The sequence below is a fragment of the Echiichthys vipera genome (assembly GCF_963691815.1).
Source record: "Echiichthys vipera genome assembly, chromosome: 18".
NCBI classification, from domain to species: domain Eukaryota; kingdom Metazoa; phylum Chordata; class Actinopteri; order Perciformes; family Trachinidae; genus Echiichthys; species Echiichthys vipera.
The window spans coordinates 7,350,523-7,370,761 of NC_139843.1; the positions used below are offsets into that span (position 1 = coordinate 7,350,523).

The 20,239-nt window shown below is 41.4% G+C and overlaps 2 protein-coding genes across 4 annotated transcripts in view; both read left to right on the plus strand.

Moving 5' to 3' along the window:
• Nucleotides 1-8,983, plus strand: part of qki2 (QKI, KH domain containing, RNA binding 2) — a 19,007-nt gene extending 10,024 nt beyond the window's left edge. The window contains exons 5-9 of one of the 3 annotated variants that reach the window (XM_083932776.1): nucleotides 1,112-1,199; nucleotides 1,414-1,692; nucleotides 3,105-3,128; nucleotides 3,758-3,835; nucleotides 5,815-8,983. In XM_083932776.1, coding sequence (XP_083788902.1) covers nucleotides 1,112-1,199; nucleotides 1,414-1,692; nucleotides 3,105-3,128; nucleotides 3,758-3,835; nucleotides 5,815-5,837 — 492 coding nt within the window. In that variant the 3' untranslated portion in view covers nucleotides 5,838-8,983. Of the gene's footprint in view, nucleotides 1-1,111; nucleotides 1,200-1,413; nucleotides 1,693-3,104; nucleotides 5,036-5,814 lie in introns of those variants that run through there. The other 2 variants (XM_083932777.1, XM_083932778.1) reach the window with 2 other exon arrangements.
• A 5,484-nt stretch (nucleotides 8,984-14,467) lies between these two features.
• Nucleotides 14,468-20,090, plus strand: timm23a (translocase of inner mitochondrial membrane 23 homolog a (yeast)). The gene is made up of 7 exons (XM_083932872.1): nucleotides 14,468-14,832; nucleotides 15,023-15,081; nucleotides 16,387-16,480; nucleotides 17,921-18,005; nucleotides 18,099-18,157; nucleotides 18,963-19,073; nucleotides 19,332-20,090. Exons 1-7 carry the CDS (start codon nucleotides 14,730-14,732, stop codon nucleotides 19,454-19,456), a joined length of 636 nt encoding a protein of 211 aa, XP_083788998.1. The 5' UTR covers nucleotides 14,468-14,729; the 3' UTR covers nucleotides 19,457-20,090.
• The last annotated feature ends 149 nt before the right edge of the window (nucleotides 20,091-20,239 follow it).

The window sequence follows — 20,239 nt, forward strand, 5'->3', positions numbered from 1 at the left end:
TCTCCAGCCCACCTACACACACACACACCCCCCCCAAAACGGACACACATGCATTCATAAACACGCACATACATGACGACCATTAAGAGATAAGCTGCACGCATGCAGACGCAGGGACCATCTGAATTATCCCACACAAAAGCACATATTTTGAAAATCACAAGGCTCCCTCTTTTTCTCCCTCTGCATTATTCGCAACAATAGAAACAGACTGAAAAGATCCGCAGGGGGATTTCTATTGCGGCAATCAGCCGTCACTTCCGCTCCGATCACAGCACGGTATCGGCCGACCCAAGAAGTTAAAGGATGTAAGATGTGTCAATAGGCAATCAGGAGCCGAACACCTGTTAATCTCTGTTTGTGTGTGCGTGGAGGGGGAAGTTAATGATACGTGTTAGTTTAACCCGGTTGACCTTGCATCCTGACGGTAAATCAGTCAAGCTTTTCACCCAGCTGTAACTGGAGCTAGGAAGTTAAATATGTCCCGCGTGGTGGAGTGGCTGTGTACAAAGTCTCAGACAATGAGCCTCTTAAACTTCTCTCATGTTTTATCTTAATTTCTCTTAAGAGAAGTCAATAGCACTCCAAATTTTATTGTACTTTGCAATGACAATAAAGCCCGCCTAAACCTTATATAAGGGTAGGTTTTGTGCCGTGTGCAAATACCCTGACACGTGCCCAAGAACAGGCTGTAAGCAGAAGAACTTGAGCTTTAGCGAAAGGGACGCGCTGTAAAATAAACGAGGTAAATGTGATGTTCCAGGGCGTAATAACAAAAGATATAATTAAAGAACATGTCATAATCTTCATTTAAGTGTATGATATTCATGTTTTTACGTTCCTCGAATTTAAAACTTGATCAAAAACGATTTGTGGACCCTGAAAATTATTTGTTTTGCTCTCGACCGCTCTTAAAATCTCCTCTTCCCCAAGAGAAGAGCAAGAATAAGAAAACATCGGTGAATCCGGTGACTTCTTTTCCCCCCTTGCATCATAACTGGTATCAGCATACTGTAACACTTGCTGACTTTTGGAGCCCACAAAAGTTAATTCATTTACTCGTCAAGCGGCTGAATGACAGTCCTGATTGTGCTGCTCTGCCCTGCTGTAGGCTGAGGGGGAGGACAACCTGAAGAAAATGCAGTTGATGGAGCTGGCCATTCTCAACGGGACCTACAGAGACGCCAATGTCAAGACGCGTAAGGATGACATCATAGTTAACATGTGGAGGAGGGTTGGTGGGTGACAAAGGAGGGCTTCTCGGTACAGGAGTCCACTGTATATATGAACGATGCCTCTGTCTCTCCTGTTAAATAGACTGTTTGTCCTCTCCTCTTCTTCCCTGTCTATTGTGTGCGCTGGCGTGTGGGTGCGTGCATACTTGCGTTATTGTATGTTCGTGTGCCGCAACAGCCACCGCCGGCTTCCCTCTAGGGACACCTCAGGCGCCTCGGATCATCACAGGCCCGACGCCTGTCCTGCCTACTTCCATGCGCAACCCCGCCCCCGTCAACACGCCGACCCTCATGCCTCTGATTCGTCAGATCCAGAGCTCCGCCCTCATGCAGGGTGGCAATCCGCACTTGGTCCAACAAGGGCCCGAATCTGGAATCATCTACACGCCCTACGAGTATCCCTACACACTCACGCCCTCCATATTGGAATACCCGATTGACTCAACTGGAGTATTAGGTATTTGGAAATCAAACGTTCATCATGCCTTACATGGTCAATGGATGTATTATAAGAACTGGATACTGGACTCCAATCGCCTTCGTCAAAAAATCCTTAGGTCCTCTGTCTGCGTAAACGATCACGCGTAAAAATCCAATATTTCTAGACTTAAATTTGTGATAATAAAAGGATCTCGGTGAGTCATTATTGGCCTTGTTTACAGTTTTATAGACATGGAAGTTCTTCACTCGCGCTGTTTGAGACTTGAATCCAGCGTGTACATGCATCTATAAAGGTGTGTGCAGATGGAAGTCAAAGAAAATGTTTGTCTCACATCATTGGTGAGAATTTTGACCTCTTGACCGTTTGTCAAGAGGTCAAAATTCTCCCTTAACAGCCAGTGTCCCATCTGTAAACTGTAAACTAGCCACAGACGTAGAACTGCAACGATTAGTCAACAGAAAATTAATCAGCATATTTGATAATGGATTAATAATTAGTAAGTAATATTTCATGCATGGCAGAAAATGCTGTTTTCAGCCTCTCAAATATGGAGATTTCCTGCCTTTTTCTCTGTTTTACAACAAATTAAACTGATAATTTTGGAGTTTTGGACTAAAAAAAACTTCACTTTTCACTACTTTCTGACATTCGCTAACCAAACAATCAATGGCACCAATTTTTAAGTCTAATAACATCTTTGTAATGACTCTATATGTAATCAACGTGACTTAGACAATGCCGCCTATCCACACCAAACAGCCTGCTACTGTCAAATGTCATCCGTTACTAAGTGTTAGCAGTGTAGAGCAGCTAACACGGTTACATAAAAGCAAACAAAATGAATTTTTCACATATTGCCGATTAAGACAAGAGGCATGAAAGAGAGAAGAAGTATTCATTTGTTCCATAAAATGTATAAAATATGGAATTAAATCAATTATGCAGAACTTTAGGCCTTAATGTAATTAAAACGGAGGAGTTATATAAGAAATCCCTGCAGTACAGCTTTCATGAAGGAGGGAATTATCTATAGAGGCTGTAAACACACTTATTTCTGCTGTAAAGTTGGAGATATTAACATGAGGCTCTATAGCGTTGACTCATTTTAGGAGCAAGTCTCAAGTGGCCATTCGAGGATCTGCAGTTTTGACACGTATGGACGCAGACTTTAGTAACTGTCAGAAAACGACTGAAATTTCTCAACAAGCTGCTTTTAAAAATAGCCAAACCCGAACGAAACACAAAGCTTTACGCGTCCTAACCGCCAGAACGAAACCAGACACCTGACATTTTCTGTTAATGCTCTCACGGCCACCGTTGTCTTGACCACGTTGTGCCACTTGGACAGATTGGCAACCATATCCAGGTCTTGTAATACATCCGCAATACATATTCATAAAAGCTGAAGCTAATTGTTGGGCTAACAGTCCCTTCTTCCTGTGTTTTTGCAGGTATGGCTTTCCCAACCAAAGGCTAAGCGATAGCAAACCTTCCTAACACACGGACTGGCTTGCAGAGACCCCCCCCCCCCCCCTACACATACTTGTCCCGCAGAGCAAACACTCAAAGTTTGCTCATACTTTAGGACGACAGATTCCTCGACAGTCATTCTGTAGTCAAGTGTCCATTCCTGTTCATTTCCTCTTTGTATTAGCAGACTAGTGTTGTGGTGTGACAGCTATTTAACGTTTTTTATAATAGTTCAGCTTCCGCTTGTCATTTTTAACGCATTTTAGTGAAACCCGTAGATGTTTTAGCGCCGCTGTTTGTGATTTAATATATGTTAAAGCTTATTTTTAATCACAGAGCTATTAGAGTGACTTCGCCTACAGCTGATGTTGAATCTAGTGAAGCGTAGTGAGAAATTAGTGGTTTGGATTAATATTTTCTCTAGAGGACAGAAGACCACAGGACAACAAGAATTCTGTCGCGTAGATGTTTCGACTTATTTTTCGCCCTCAGCCTCGAACACTCTGTAAATTCCTGGTTTCACTAATGTTGGTGCCATGGGTGGACTGTTTGATGTCTTTCTGATGAGTAACCTTCTGTGTTCTGTTTTGGCGATGTCAATGGCTGTTAGCAGGTGCCATGACCACTAAGGTACGACGCCACGACAAGAGAATCCATCCTTACCAAAGGGTAGTGACCCCAGACAGAGGTTAGTTAGCTCACCAGCCACTTTATGTGTATGTGTGTGTGTGTGTGTGTGTGTGTGTGTGTGTGTGTGTGTGTGCGTGCATGCATGCAGACCAATGGACCAATTTCAGTTTACATGCGTCTGTAATACGGTATGCCTAGAAGAAAAAAAAGAAATATCAGGCAAAAAAAAGGTCAAGCGCTGGAGCAGCGTCGGTGTAAACAGTGAACTAAGTGAGCAGATTGGGAGGAACCATGTGAGGGGTGACAGCGGCGGCGGTTATCTTCGCTCGGCTGGTAGATAAACCGGACGGCTCGCAGGCCGGGACCCTCTCACTTAGAATGGATCGCTCCGTTCATGTGACTCGGTCCTTGTGACTCTGGATTCGGAGTCCTCTCTCAGAAACGTTTTTTTGTTGTTGTTTTTATCTCTTCACTACTACTTTTGACCCGACGAATAACTGTGGGAGGTTTTTATTTATACCCAACTTCATTCCAGTAGATTTCCACCATTTTTTATTATTATTATTATTATTATGAAGAATTAAATCCTGTGTTGTGCCCAATGACTATATGACACTTAAAGTAACAGTGATTGTCTTGTTTTCTGAAGGTCGTTCAATTCAACATGATCTTTGGTCTTTACTACTAAAACACAGCATGTGATAACTACTGAAGTCTGTGTTACAAGCTCTTTTTGTATGAAATACTGTTGTTTGTGGTCTTATCGGTCGCCCACTGGACTTTATCATTGGGGCTGTTTACATCTTTCATATATTTCCTAGCCAGAGTGGTGCTGTTACCATGTATTTAGCTGCAAAATAAATTTGTATATAGGGATTTTAAGGATTTAAGTGCTTATATGAAGCTTATGGAACAAGATCGCTTTGGAAATACTTGTAGTTTTTTTTTTTTTCTTCTTTTTATTTAGTTTGTACATTTTTATTTTTACGATATGCTTTTTATAGATGAAGTGTCTCCATGTAAACTTCAAACTTGTATTCAAGGTGTGTAGCTACTACTGTTTTAGCCACCGCGAAACGGTGGCAATGAAGGCAGTGTCTTCGCTCCGTCTGTTTAAGACGAGGCGACCTTCTCGATTCACAGGCCTCGTGACTGTTTTATGCAATAGAAATGGACCAGCTAGCTACAATATATATGTGTGTGTGCGTGTGTGTGTGAGCGGTGGTGCTCTTGTTGTACACGATGGACAAAAAACACTAAAAGGCAATAAAGATGACTATTGAAAAAAAAATCTCTAAAGAAAAGCAAAGCCTCTAAATTCTTGTAGTTAGTCTGTCTATTGTTAAATTGTTTCTTAAGTCCCTCTAAAATCACCATCTCTTAACCTCTCATCACTGTCTCTTACGGCGCCTCTTTGCTTACTGTAGTCACCGGGTGCTCTTCTAATACTCCCGGATCAAACCATGATCAATAATCAGTTAATCACAACTGTTCATCATCCAGATCTTACGCCTGCTGCTAAACAATAGCTCTACTTGTCAGTAAGCAAAAGTGTTTCTGAGGCCCAGACACATTTTTCTTTGGACATAAAGGTCACTCTCTCACCCACATGAAACCATGCTGTCTCCCTCTCTGTCCATGGTTTCACTGTCTGTCTGTGCTAGACGTAGCCCAGCTAGCATGAGTAGTATCACTATAGCAGCGGTCACACGGCAGGAGGGGCATCTCCTTAAACTTAACCCTGCTAACACCTTCATGAGCCCATGTGAGCATCGCTAAACCAGCCATTCCTCACGTCACCACCCGGTGGCTGATGTGAGTCCTTCTGAATGGTTATGCGCGGCTCATGGAGGTGTTGTGCGGCTCGTACGCGGCGCCCCTCATGCTGTGTGACTGCAGTAGATCTGCCTTGTTGTCATCCTGACGCCACTAGCTGACACTAATCTCTCTTCTATCTTTTTTTCTTTTTATGTCCCCTTTTATGTGCCCTTTTTGTTTCCTTTCCACGTCTGTCCGTCTCTGTCTGTCTAACTCTAGCTGCCACGGCAACTAACCCATGACCCCTTGACCTTCTGACCTTTCCGCCCACTGATGACCCACCCATCTCTGCCTGCTGGCGTGCTCATTGGCCCACGGCCCCGTCACTCCCCCAGCTCAGCCAACCAGACCAGCACATTGGGAACAACCCGGCTGCTTCTGTCTAACCGGCCAACCAGACGACAGCGATCATGGGAATAAACCTCAGGACCCCGCCCATCACCACGTCCTAACCTAAACTTTACCAAGCGTGCCTTCCTTCCAAAAGTCCAAAGCCAGTCTGAGAATGTCTTTAACCCGTCGAAATCCCAATCTGTAACAGTTGTCGCCATGCGTAACCAGGAGACGTGACTGGGGTCGGGCCCCAAACTGGTGAAAAGCTCCTAAACCAATCCCTTGCTGTGCCAAACGCTGTCTCTTCGCTGCCCTGTCCTCAGTCCACGTGATGCAATAATAATGACTCTATTAATAACACGGTAACTCGACTGATAATAATATTTAAACACTTCATAAATACTAAAACTAAACGAGATATGCTGATGTTTTGAAGCATCTTTTCCTCATCGGGCACCTCGTATTTAGGGAGAATGCTTCTTTTCTGGACAAACATACATTAAAGGTCCCATATTGTGCTCATTTTTGGACTCAGATTTCTAATTTGGGTTCCTACTAGAACCCGTAGAACAACACCTGTATTCACCCTCTGTCTAAGACGCTCCATTTAAGCGCCTGTGTTTTTAAGCCCCCTCAAAAAAGCCCAATTTTTCCTCCGATTGGTCGGCGGTTCGGGCCTTCTGCATCATCACTCTTGGCGTCTCTGTCATGGATGTTTTACAAGAACTGAACTGGATACCGGAGCCCAAGATGGCGCCTGTTCAGTTGAATGAGAATCGCTCGCCTGGTTTCTTTGCGTCTGTGTTTACTTCCGTGACATTCATCCTACTGTTTATGCGCGGTATTGTTTCTCCTGCTGGACTTGCCCACGAGTTTTGTACGTTTTTTAAATCGCTTTTCTCGACTCAAGGAAAGTTTTAAAGTCTAAAAAGTCTATGGGTTAAAAATTCATAGTAGAAAGAGTCCTAACTGACCTTGTTTGCAGTTGGAGTTGTCTTGTGGTCATGTCTAGATGGTAAAGCCAAAATTTGCGAAAGCCCCGCGAGACGGTTTGTTGTAACAGTCTTCATGCCGCCATCTTGGCCAGGTCACTCTTGGAAAAAGCGGGCCACAGGGGGATTTTTTCCATAAAAAATGAATAGCATACCCGTCGGGGTCCGCCTCATTTCCTCTTACCAATAAAGGGCATGTATGTGACGTTGGGGGGGAGGGAGATACATTTATCTGGCTGACGTTTACCTCCGAGGAGAAGTGAGGGCCAGTGGCTAGCTGTCACTCAAGAGGCCACGCCCCTAATTATTCATACACTTTAACCTCCAATCAAATAAAAACTAGCCTGGTACAAAAAAATTCACCCCCCTCAGTGTTGTCATGGAGATATGACGTAAACATACAGACTAGCATGTTTCTGTGTCTCAGGCCTTAAACAGGTTTAATGATGCTGTGAAAACGGTCTGTTTAACATGGGGGTCAATGAGAAACTGCTCTATAGTGCAAACTACTCCTAGTGGACACTCAGAGAACTGCAGTTTTTGGCACTTCCGTATTGGATCAACCAGGAAGTCGTTGTGCTGGGGGCTTGGATTTTGGCCAATGGAAAAAATTGTCTGCAGGGCTGAGCAGCGGGGCCGTATCCACTTTCTATGATATATTTGGCGCCTCCGCACCATCATTGCTGCCGGGGAATGACTGTAAGGACACTGTAGCGTCAGTTTCAACCTATATATAGTATAGTTATGACATCACAACTTCCGATATGGGACCTTTAATGAGCTCATTAATAAACACACTCTCTCCTTGAAATGTAGCGTGTGATTCCAACGACGTGTTTTAAAATGTCATTTCTTTTTAAAGCTCGTATTATTCCGTGCCTCGTTTCCTCGACACGTGGAAGAAGAAGTCGTCGTTCGGCGAAGTAAAATGCCAACGCGGAGCCTTTTTCACAGGTGCTCAGTAAGGAAAAAATAACAAACTGGAATCCAAAATGCCAAAGTATCTCAAGGTTTTTGTTAATAGGTAAAGTTCCCCAATAATGACTCAACATATGCAGTAGAAATGCCAAGTCTGAGCAGCACAGATACACACAGAGGGAGGGTTGCACTTCCACAACGATGCCTTTGTCACACTACAGTATTGTCTGAGCTTGAACAACAGTGCCTTTATTTATTTTAAAAGCGATGGAACAATGTTACACCTAAATCTTTTGCTACTCCACCGCAGATTTGTGCCCCGGCGTGAAATTACGTCCTGTTGGATTTATGCAGATGAATTGTCCTCACGTGTGTTTTATGGCTTTACATCCATAATTCTTCGCAATTCAGATTTTAAGTGCCAAAAGAACAAAATAAGGAAATGGAAGTGCGATGCAATATTGAAGCAGCAGCTACGTCTGAATTGTTTATGCGAGGTTGGGAAACCTCGAGAGAACAGTGTTACATTTTACCTTTTTTTTTGTTTCGTTTGTTTGTTTCGTTGGAGACGAAGTCGTCCACATCTATATTTCTGCATGTGTATCTGTTTTATTGTTTGTTTTCAGAAGGTGTGGCACAGTTATACACACACACACACACATATACACACAAAACCAGCTGCCTTGACGTAAGAAAAGAGAAAACCATGGAGCCGCAACATCTGTAACAAGTTTATAATGTATTTTTATATTCTATTTTGTACGTGAAAATAACATTAAACGACCTTTTCAGATAAGAAGATTAAGCCTTATTACGCAGAGTCATTGGACGAGTGTGATATCCTTCATGTGTCATTATTAGTAATGTCCTGATATACTGGAGATGACCTCTGTATTAACTCGAGCCTCTGAGATCAGCGTCGCTTGCCCTCTTGTGCCTTTTGTATTCGACGAGTGTGACAATTAACAGTGTAGCACAACATTAATCGACTCTTCGGTGCCAAGTGTAGGTTACTAACTGTTTCTGTGATGATTAACCACTTTAATTGTATCTGTCTCTGCTTTGGATTCCTTTTAAAAACAAATGTGTGTGTCTAAAAAAGAAGAAGTAAAGAAAGATATGTGATGGACTTTTAACTTTTTAAAGTGAGCAAGAATAACTCTTTGTACACCATTAAACTCATAGTTGTTAAACTAACCAACTTTGTTGCTTTTTCTCTGTAGCACTTAATTATGCAAATCAGCTTCCTTTCTGCATACTAATCACCAAACACTAAAGACACCCAGGGGTGGGGGGGGCAGCAAATACTCCTGACAAAATGCACAACATGTTTATTCCCCCCCACTTCTCCTTTTCTGTGCTCTCTCTCTTTCTCTCTATCTACTCCTGCTATTTAAGTCGACGTTACACACACACACACACACACCGATGCGTGCAATAAGAGAGAAGAAAACACACCCAGCTCACCATGGTTTCTCTGAGGCATGCACATGTACAACAGGAACAAAAAAAAAGAGGGGTGGGGGGGTTCAAGTTCGGAGGACGAGCCTGGGGAATTAAAGGGAAATTGATTGTGCAAGCTCGCCCTCAAACATCTGCAGAGTAAATGTTACACAGGGTCCCTCTGAAAACCACAGCGAGCGTGTGTCACAGCACCTATACTCGTTTTATTAGGCTCTTTTTTTACTTTAAAAACAATTATGCGTGTGTGAAAGAGAAGGGAAATCAGTATGGAGCTATAAAGAGGATTAAATAAAATCACTAATAATTAAAATTTTAAAAATGTTGACGTAATAGAGACATTTTTTCCACATTTTAAGTGTAAATATAAAGAGGAATAAATAGGATAAGTTGGAAACAAAAGTTGTCATAGAGACAAATAAAAGACTAAACAAATATGGAAATATAAAGAGACATAAATAAAATCACTAATAATTTAATTTAAAGAAATGTTTATGTAATAGAGACATTTTTCCACATTTTAAGTGTAAATAAAAAGAGAAATAAATATAATAATTAATAAGTTGAAAAGAAAAGTTTCCATATAAAGAGATATAGACAAATAAAAGGAAATATAAAGAAGAGTAAATATAATCACAAATAACTTAATTTTAAAAGATGTTGACGTAATAGAGACTTTTGAAAAAATGAAAATACAAAAAGGCATAAATAGAATAATAAGTGAACAAGAAAAGTTGTCATATACAGAGATATAGTTAAATAAAAGACTAAATAAATATGGAAATATAAAGAGGAATAAATATAATCACAATAATTTGATTTTAAAAGATGTTTAGGTAATAGAGACATTTGAAAAAGTGGAAATATAAAGAGGAATACATTGAATAATAAATAAGTTACCAAGAAAACTTTTCCATATAAAGAGATATAGATAAAAAAAAGACTTAATAAATATGGAAATATAAAGAGGAATAAATAAAATCACAAATCATTTAATTTTAAGAAATGTTACGGTAATAGAGACTTTTTAAAAAGTGTAAATATAAAGAGGAATGAATATAATAATAAATAAGTTAAAAACAAAAGTTGCCATATAAAGAAATAACGATTAATAAAAGACTTAATAAATATGGAAATATAAAGAGGAATGAATAAAATCATGAATAAAGGAATTTCAAAAAATGTTGATGTAATAGAGAAATTTTAAAGACAAATAAATTGAACAATAAATAAGTTAAAAACAAAAGTTGTCATAAAAGACAATAGTAGACAAAAGACTAAATTAATGTGGAAATATGACGACAGGGCAAAAGCAATAGGGAAAAGAATAGCGACAAATAAAGGGATTATATTAATTAATAATGAATAATGAATTATTATTTTATGAATTCATTAATTGTATTTATTAATATATTAATTATTTTTAATCATTAAATATCATATCATAAAACAAAACAAATAAGTGAAGTGATTTATATGCAAAGAATTCTATATAGACCCGTATATATATATATATAAATATATAAATAAATGTATACAGACCTAAATGAACAAATCAATAAAATACTATACTGCCACATATATCATATATTTGTTCTTATGTACAACACAACAGTGCAAATGTAAATAAATCATTTAATTTTCTTTTTTTTTTTACATTAATTTATTTCTACATTTATTCTCTTCTACTTTTACAGATCCCTTCTTTTCTTTTATGTCTCTCCTTTAACTCTGAACTTTTTAATTTTCTCTTTTGAAAACTATTGTTTGAACCTTTAACGCTGGAAGTTCGCTCTAAAACTGCACATTTCAGGTTTTCACAAGGCAGAAAAACACTGAGAAAATCCCGTGTGGGGGCTTTTTTTTTCTTCCCGTTGTGAATGCAGCAGTGGGTGGCTCACTCGTCCTCTCCCTGCCCTTCCTGCTTTCATTGTGGAGTCGAGGGGCGATATTGAACTTCAGGCTTCAGGAGTCGAGCCCCCAGCCCCACGATCACACAGAGAGGACCCGGTGTGACAGTCCTCTGGAGAGGAAGGAGCAGAGTGGAGATAGCACAGGAGAGAGAGAACGTATACATGGGTGTGGGGGGGGGATGCATGAGTGTGTTTCTTCATGGGTGTGTACTCTTGTCTCTGTTTGTCCTGTTTTCAGTCAAGTTTCGTGCTGTTTTTCTGTGTTTTTTCACCTCGTCTGGTATGAAACACTCTCCGAGCATCTGGTAATGTATTCTGCAGTCAGCCCTTCGCTTTTTGCCAACACTGGGGCCCAGAGCTCCCATCGCTTACAATCAAAGCTGTACATGTGTGTGTGTGTGTGTGTGTGTGTGTGTGTGTGGGAGATAAAGAGAGAGGAAAAGACAGGTTGATTTACATTACTATGTATGCACAGCATTCCCCACATAATGAACAACTCCAGATTTCCCCCGCTTGGTAAATATTTGATGCCCGAGCGGTGGAACGATTTTAGCCGGAGTCCCTATAAGCTGCTCAAAAGTTGTATTTCAAACCCCTCTCTCTCTCTCTCTCTCTCTCTCTCTCTCTCTCTATCCCTCTCTCTCTCTCTCTCTCCCTCTCTCCCCTTGTCCTCTTCCCATGTAAATAAGGCCAACTCCCCCCTAACACCACACACACCCCTCTGAGGCCGTTTAAAGACCCAACACTGTCTCCTTGTCTCCTTGACAACCAGCATACACTGGGGTCCTGTCGTGGCCTCTCTGTCTTTTGTGTTTGGGAGCTCAGAGAGACAGAAAGAAAGAGAAAGAGAAAGAGAGAGAGAGAGAGAGAGAGAGAGAGAGAGAGAGAGAGGGAGGGAGAGAGAGAGAGGGAGAGAGGAAATGAAGGCTGAAAAAAAAGATAACACATGACATCACAGCTATTTTATCCCACAACTGAAAATTTGGTTTGCAGACGACGACGACGACGACGATGATGATGATGATAATGATGATAATGATAATGATGATGATGATGATGATGATGATGATGATGATGATGATTAGCCAGAGGAACAAAATGGGTGGCAGCTTAGTCTGAGAGTGTGAGAGTGTGAGAGCAGAGAGAGAGAGAGAGAGAGAGAGAGAGAGAGAGAGAGGCCCGGGGCTGAATGGAGCATTGTGGGAAAGACAGTGGGCACACTGGGCAGTAACACAGAGAACACTAACTCACAGATGATGCCAGAGAGGCTGAAAACACCCACACTGGGCGACAATGGCAAACTTCATCGCTCCACTTGGCCCCGTCTGAATACACACGTACAATGGCAGAATCCAAATAAGATGCTCTGTTATTCGGGAAATTCAACACACTAAATTCCTTCAGTGCCTCTGTCCCTTTGACCGGCAGCAGATGGCCCCGGGGGCTGCGTGAACGTGCACGTACGTGTGCGCACGGCCCTGTCTCCCTGTTGCATCATGGGTGAGTATGTGAATAAGGCGTGGAGTGATGCATTTAGAGGTCAGACAGGTGTTTTATTTATATATTTATTTGTTTAACTCGTCCTCTCTATTCACCTGATGCAAGCTGTTCCAACAAATCCAGCTTGCATCTGTGGTGAGTGAGAGAAAACTGGACTAAATCAGAGAGAGAGGACCGAGGAGGACCAGAACCAACAGGTTTGACCCGTCTACAGCCGGTGTGTGTGTTTACTGTCAGCTCTCTACTGCCTCCCTGTGAAGCTCGGGAGGAACTCCTCTGACAAGATTTGCAATAAACTGCAACAGGTGAGCAGCGAACATGAGCCGATTAAAAGCAGAATCTCAAGTTATTTTGAATATTTTGCGCCTTTATTACAGAAAGAGATAGAAAACAAAGGGAGATGGAGATGTGTAACAAATACAAATAAAATTAAACAATACAATCTTATTTATTCATGGTCCTTATTTGATATTTGTGTATTTTGTTAAGATTTGTACTTGCTGTTTGTAAATGAATTGTGCAGTAAACCATGTCTTTGATTAATTAAAGTTGACACTATGTGAAAGGCTACGTCTGTACTTTTAAGTAGGTAGAACCGTGAAAATTAAATTATTAAGACAGGCCTAATCTTGAATTAGAGGTTGTTGTTTTTTTACTTTTCTACTTAGTAGGTACCGTTTATTTATATTTTTGTGTGTTTTACTGTCACTTGCCCTTTTTTAAATACTGTTTTTGGCTATTTTTTTAACTGTTATTTACTTTTTTACTGTTTACATTGGTCCTTATTATATTCTGCATCTGCTATTGATGCTTTTGTCATTTGCACGATCCTCCTCTACTGTTGTAACTGAAGATGTCACCACTGTGGGACCAATAAAGGATATCGTTACTTATCTTGTCTGATTTTATCTTACAGGTTAATTCTTTGAACACTGTGTTATTGTAAAATGCTTCCCCAATATGATCAAATTGTTGAAAAAAACAATTAAAAAATGTCCTGCCTGGAGTCACTTTTGACACCTTTTGACCTTTGTATTATTTTGAGTAAACAGACCCCAGATGGGTGGAGGGGTCGTAAAGTCGTGGGGTCCCACAAACTTTATAAAAACTTGTTTAAATAAGTCATGTTATAGAAATAATGAGATAAAAATGATTGATGACTGATTCATTGCAGTATTGTGTGGTTTTTCCACCTTTCATGGTCAGCTTTGTTCAAGGCCATTGAGAGGAGGCTGGGACACAAAAAGCACATTAAAATAAATAGTTTTGGGCTGTGACGCATGCGCAATGGACCTAGAGATGCGGTGTTGGAGGGTTCCGGCAGATGGCGCTAGAAATAAAGTTTCCGCTTAGGTGCTCTTTGGTTTTACTATTTATTTATTTAATTTTTTAATTTAAATTTTTAAAATGATTTCACTTCCGATGGAGGGCAGATATTTACAGATATATATTTTTTCAAATACAATATATTCCCACTTAAATTGTATTGAAAATAACCAACGTAAACTTTACTTTTATCACATGAAAGTTGATTTCTAAATGTATAAATAATTATAACATACATTAAAATGTACAAAGACAATAAAACATAGAAAAGTGAATAAAAATAACAAAAACAAAAAAAAATATTCACGTTTGGGACAGTGCGTCACATATTGAGCCTTTTGGTGACTCAGCCTCCTTCCATTAGCCTTGTCGTTACGTCAGCCCGGCTTCAGGTGTCGCTTTACGGCAGAGCGTGATACTGGAGGTCAGGGTCTCACCAGAAGACGAAGCTCAGTTAGTAGTTTGTAACGAAAACCCTGCGTTTTCACCCGTAACCCCACTCAGGGTTTATTGTAGACATCAAACGGGACAACGTGTGTCGGTGTCGGTGAATCCAGCAGCTCGTTGTTACTCAGTTTGTCTTGAATTCTGAGGATTGCGACAGTTACTCGGTCAGGTAGCGCCTGCTAACGTTAGCCACATTAGCAGCTCCTCACCGGCTCCAGTGCTCTCCAGGTGACCCCCTCGGATCATGGACAACTCACAGGGATCAGGAGGCATGAAAGGAGGCATCGGGAGCCTCTTTGGGGGCGGTGCACCTGAATACTCCAACACAGAGCTCTCCGGTGTTCCCTGTAAGCGACATGTGTGGTTTTTACCGAACCGTTAGCTTCAGTTAGCAGTTACACCGGTGACAGCTGTGACGTAACTGTTTAGCTAGGTTCATGGCCTTTTAAAAAAACATGTAAATAAAACTTTCTCTAGATTCAAGTGTTGAATTATGGAAAAGGTTAATTTATATTTTTTGTTTTATGTGATTTTCAGTGACTGGAATGAGTCCTCTGTCTCCTTACCTCAATGTGGACCCTCGGTACCTTGTTCAGGTAAAGTAGCATCTTAGTATCTGGGTTAAAGGGATGTGTTTAGTATCAGAATTAAGGCATTAAGGCGGATTTAATACCAGGGCAACTCATTGTTTACATAAAGACTAAACACAGTTAAAAGCAGGAGCAAAGAAGAATAGATTAGAAAAGGTAAAATAAAATAGATGGGAAGTGCTCACAGTTGGGGCTGATTTCAGATCTGCTGGTAGTTTGTTCCAGTTAAAATGCTGCTTCACTGAGTCTAGTTTGAACTCTGTGCTCCACTTTCTGACCTGAACTCAACTGGGTTTATACTCTACTAACGTGTCATTTGTGTTTTCTGGACCAAGACCATTCATTCATTCATTCATTCATCTTCAACCGCTTATCCCGGGGTCGGGGTCGCGGGGGTGCTGGAGCCGATCCCAGCTGACATCAGCCGTGAGGCGGGGTACACCCTGGACAGGACGCCAGTCTATCACAGGGCACATAACCATTCAGTGATTTGTAAACCAGCAGCAGAACTTTAACATCTATTCTGTAGCTGACTGGGAGCGAAAGTAAGGTCTTAAGAACCGGGCTGATGTGATCTGATCTCTTTGTTCGGGTTCAAACTCCAGCTGCAGCTGTTCTGAATGAACTTTTCTGTGAGAGTCCTGTCAGAAGACCATTACAATAGTCAATTCAATTTTATTTATATTGCCAAATCATAACAAAAGTTATCTCAGGACACTTTACAGAGTAGGTATAGACCACACTCTATGACTTATTTATGATTTACATAGACCCAACAATTCCCCCGTAGAGTACGGTGGCAACGAAAACCTTCACTATAACAGACAGGAACGTCAGACAGACCCAGCTCTGTAGAGGACGTTTGTCTTGACCGGTTGTGGAGGAAGAAAGGGAGAGAGAAAGAGAGAAAAGACGGACAAAAAGACAGAGACAGACACACTTCTCACTTCAAAGAAGCTGTTTTTATGTCTGCATTTGCTGGCGTGCAGAGATCTGTAACGTCTGCCACAGGGGAGGGGTTCAAAGAGGTTGTGACCAGGGTGAGTGGGGTCCTCAGTCACTTTCCCAGCCTGCTTTTTGGTTATTGCAAGATACAAGTCCAGGAGGGAGGGCAGGTGGACGCCAGTGATTTTCTCAGCTGACCCGATGGCACGCTGAAGTCTATGAATGTCTTTTAGATAGATGTGCAGAGGACGGACTGACCGCAGTGTAGAAGACGGTCATAAGCGCCATTTTTCCTCAGCTGCCTGTCTAACATGTACTCTGAGTGTATTTTTTCTGACTGTAACAGCTGTTGATGTTGTGTTTCAGGACACAGATGAGTTCATTCTGCCAACAGGCGCCAATAAAACAAGAGGGAGGTTTGAACTGGCTTTCTTCACCATTGGAGGATCCTGTATGACTGGTGAGAGATGACAGCACAGTGTCACACAGCGTCATTACATTGTGCTCAAGTTTGAAAACACTAGACTACACTTGTATGTGTCCGCAGTGCAGCTAGACCTTGATGTATGTGGACACTGCTGTTCGCGTTGTTTGTATACTTTCTGTACTCTGTGGCTGTTTCTCATGTTTTGACCTCAGCCTTTAGGTGTAAATGAGAAAATATCTTATTTCAAAAGCATAAAATGATAATTTGACAGTGTTTTAAAGGGCTCTTTCCTGTTTCATTGTGAAAATATCCCAATTAGGGCTCGACAATATTGTCAAAATGGTATAATATTTTTGTGTGTATATATATTTATTTATAATTTCTTTTAGCAACGTCGGAAAACAAGCAACCGAACGCCATTACTGCCATTTTTACATATTTTTCACAACACTCTTGTTCTGATCCTTGCAGGTTTTGCTCATTTTGCACTGAAGTCATTAATAAAATGAGAAAATACGCAGTACTTTTAATTTATTTCAAGTATTGTCAGGAGTATAAGGATCATGTGGTTGTTTCATATAGACTTCTTATTTATTGTATTTGCAGAAAACATGCTATAGATAGATAATTACATTATTCATACTCGAAGGGAAATTATTTTGTTGCAGCAATCTGGCACAACGGAATATGGTGGAATACAATAGAATAAAAATAAGATAAAATAAAAATATCTGGGTATAAGAAATAAGTAAAAAACACAGAACGGAACATGGGCACTTAGACAGCGGGGATGGAAATGTACATGCACTATATGATATAATATATGATATGTATGGGATATGTACTGTAGTATGGGTATTATATGCATGCTTATGCAAAAAAATACTATAAACAATGTACACATACCATAAATACTATACTAGGAGTATGTGGACAGAATTTACAGATGTGATTTAGTCCCGCTGGGCGACTGAGGCTCTGACGGAGGTTTATGAATTGAAAAGTCTTTTTGCCGTGGGTTGTGATATATATATATATTATTATGGAGATATGATGTGACCGATATTTGGATGGACTTGCTAAGACTACGGGGTTCTTGCAGGTGCTGGAAACACTTTTAATTTGAACCTGGTGTTTTGGTTTGAAAAGTGCTGGAATATTGAATAAAGCGCTTGAAATGTAGGTTACACAGGACACTCACAAACAGGTGACACATTTTGAAACATGACAATTTGCTGTATTTTAATTTGTCCCTTCTGTACAATGATGTCATGAAACATACATTTTTGTACGTGTATTGCACAATAACATCTGATTTAATGTGACGAAGAAGTGCAATGAACATTTTAGGTTTAAGCTCAAAGGAAAGCCTTGAAATGTTTGAAAAGTGCTTGAATTTGACTTTGGAAAATGTGTGGGAACCCTGGAAGTACTTGTTTGTGGGTTTTAACCTGTTCTTTTTTTGGACTTCAGGAGCAGCACTTGGAGCTGTAAATGGTCTCAGGGTGAGCCTGAAGGAGACTCGAGACATGGGATGGTCCAAACCTCGTAATGTGCAGTGAGTACAGACACACTTTTCCACTGATATCGTTACTGTTACGGCACCTGGACCACTTTAAATGTCCTCTACATGTTTGTTCTCTCTCCCCAGGATCCTCAACATGGTGACCAGGCAGGGTGCTTCATGGGCCAATTCTCTGGGCTCTGTTGGTAAGACCGTTATAAGATTGCCAAATGAACACAAACATTACATATTTAAAGATCTAAGGGTGCACTCACACTGTCCTTCCGCACCGGGCCAAAACAGGTTTTTCCGGTAGAGCCTAGTGCCTTTGACCCGTGTGAGTGCAACCGCTTTGCGTCTAGCTGCGGCCAGTTGGCCGTCAACAGCCCGTTTGAGAGAGGTGGGCTTTTGTAGAGCGCGTTTGCACATGTACGAGCACGAGCGTGCGCATGTGTACGAGCACGAGCACGACACCCACGGTGGCTCTCACGTCATTTTATGTGCGCCTGTTTGGACATAGGAAAAAAAAGATGGACCATGCGCGGCCATTTAAAACAATGGCGGTGAAAGGTTCATGTTGGTGTGATGCAGAGGTGGAGTGTTTACTGCAGATTTGGTCGATGAAACGATTCAAAAACAGTCGACAAGACGCACAAAAACTCTGAGGTCTACGGAAAGATCTGGAAACAAAGCGACGCATTGCGATGATGTCATCAATGCATGTGACGTGTTATGGCGTGATGACGTATAGGCAGCAAGAAGCATTTGCGCGAGGCCCAGGCAGTGTGAGTTCAGGCTGGCCAGCAGGGGGAGAGGGAGGGGGGGACAAGTATCCTAAAGCCCTGGGAACGGTGCGGAAGGTCAATGTGAGTGCGCCCTTAGTGTGATTTTCTGTATTCCTTGTTGATGGCGGTTATGTTAACTGACTCTTGTTTGGTAAAGATGTGCTCTGAGCTTCTTCTTTTTTTTGCCACCTTTTATGAAACTGTGCTCGTTTCCTTTCCGTCGCAGCCTTGTTGTATAGTGTTTTTGGAGTGGCGATAGAGAAGGCCAGAGGAGCAGAAGACGACATCAACACAGTGGCTGCTGGGACGCTAACTGGGATGCTCTTTAAATCAGGCAGTAAGTGTCTTTTCTGGTTTATATTCACACCTTCCTGGCTGACAATAAAGCTACATTTAGCTGCTATTTTCTTGCTAGCTCAGTTTTACAACGACTAACTCTGGTGGTGAACGCCAGCGCTCTGTCTGGTATTTTGGGTAAAATAAAATAACTATTATTTCCTGAAGTAGCTGTTGGACAGAAGTTTTTGACGCATGTCTATTTTTTTTGTTCGCGCACAGCTCCGTCACTCATTCTGCTCCCACTGTGTGTTTGCAGGTGGCTTAAGGGGGGTCGCACGAGGAGGTCTGGCTGGTTTAGCCTTGTCTGGTGCCTACGCTCTCTACAACAACTGGGACCACCTCACCGGCTCCTCCTCATCCTCCTCCTCCAGGCTGTACTAACCCTCACCCACGACTCATCTGATTCTACATTAGGGCCAAATATATCTCCAGGACACAGCCTTTAACCACAGACCAAATACACTCTGGTCAAATGCAGTGTGCTTTTCAGGGACGTGTGTGTTGGTCCCAGTTCGCTGGATCCCCCACCACCACCACCCCTCCCCCCCCCCGGTTTCCTTTCCAGGAGCTTTCTGGGGAATTAATAGTTGAAAAAAAGAAGATTGGACTGGGAATCCAGATGTAGACCGTCCACTAACACCCCTCTCTTAATTCGTCTTCATCCGCGGAGGTATTTCCTGTCACTGATCGGATCAGTAATGAGAAGACCCCGCGAGGGTGTGTTTTTTTTATCGAGGTGTGTCATTGGTTATATTCTTGTTTATGTGGGAGACTCATTAGTCTCCTTTGATGCTAGTTTTCAACTCGATGAACCCACGATGTTTGGGTTGAAAGAGTCAATTTGTAAGCTGACACCTGGTGTGTGTGTGTGTGTGATTCACCAGATGAACGGCAGTGGATTCACTGATTCTGGACTGAAAGACTCTTCTTTAGTAGAAGAGCAAAGAGATTTTCAACCACGACGTACAAACACAGAACTAAGCCTTACGTTCGGTTCTACTCTTGTATTTATTGAAGTGCATCCACAGTGGTTTCTGTTCTGTTGTGCAACATGAAATCACTGTAAAGCTGTTTTACGTGTCTCCATCAAACCCGCTGTATTAAAGACTATATTTAAAAATGGGAAACGTTAACAAAGATTTTGCTTTGAACCAATTTTATTGC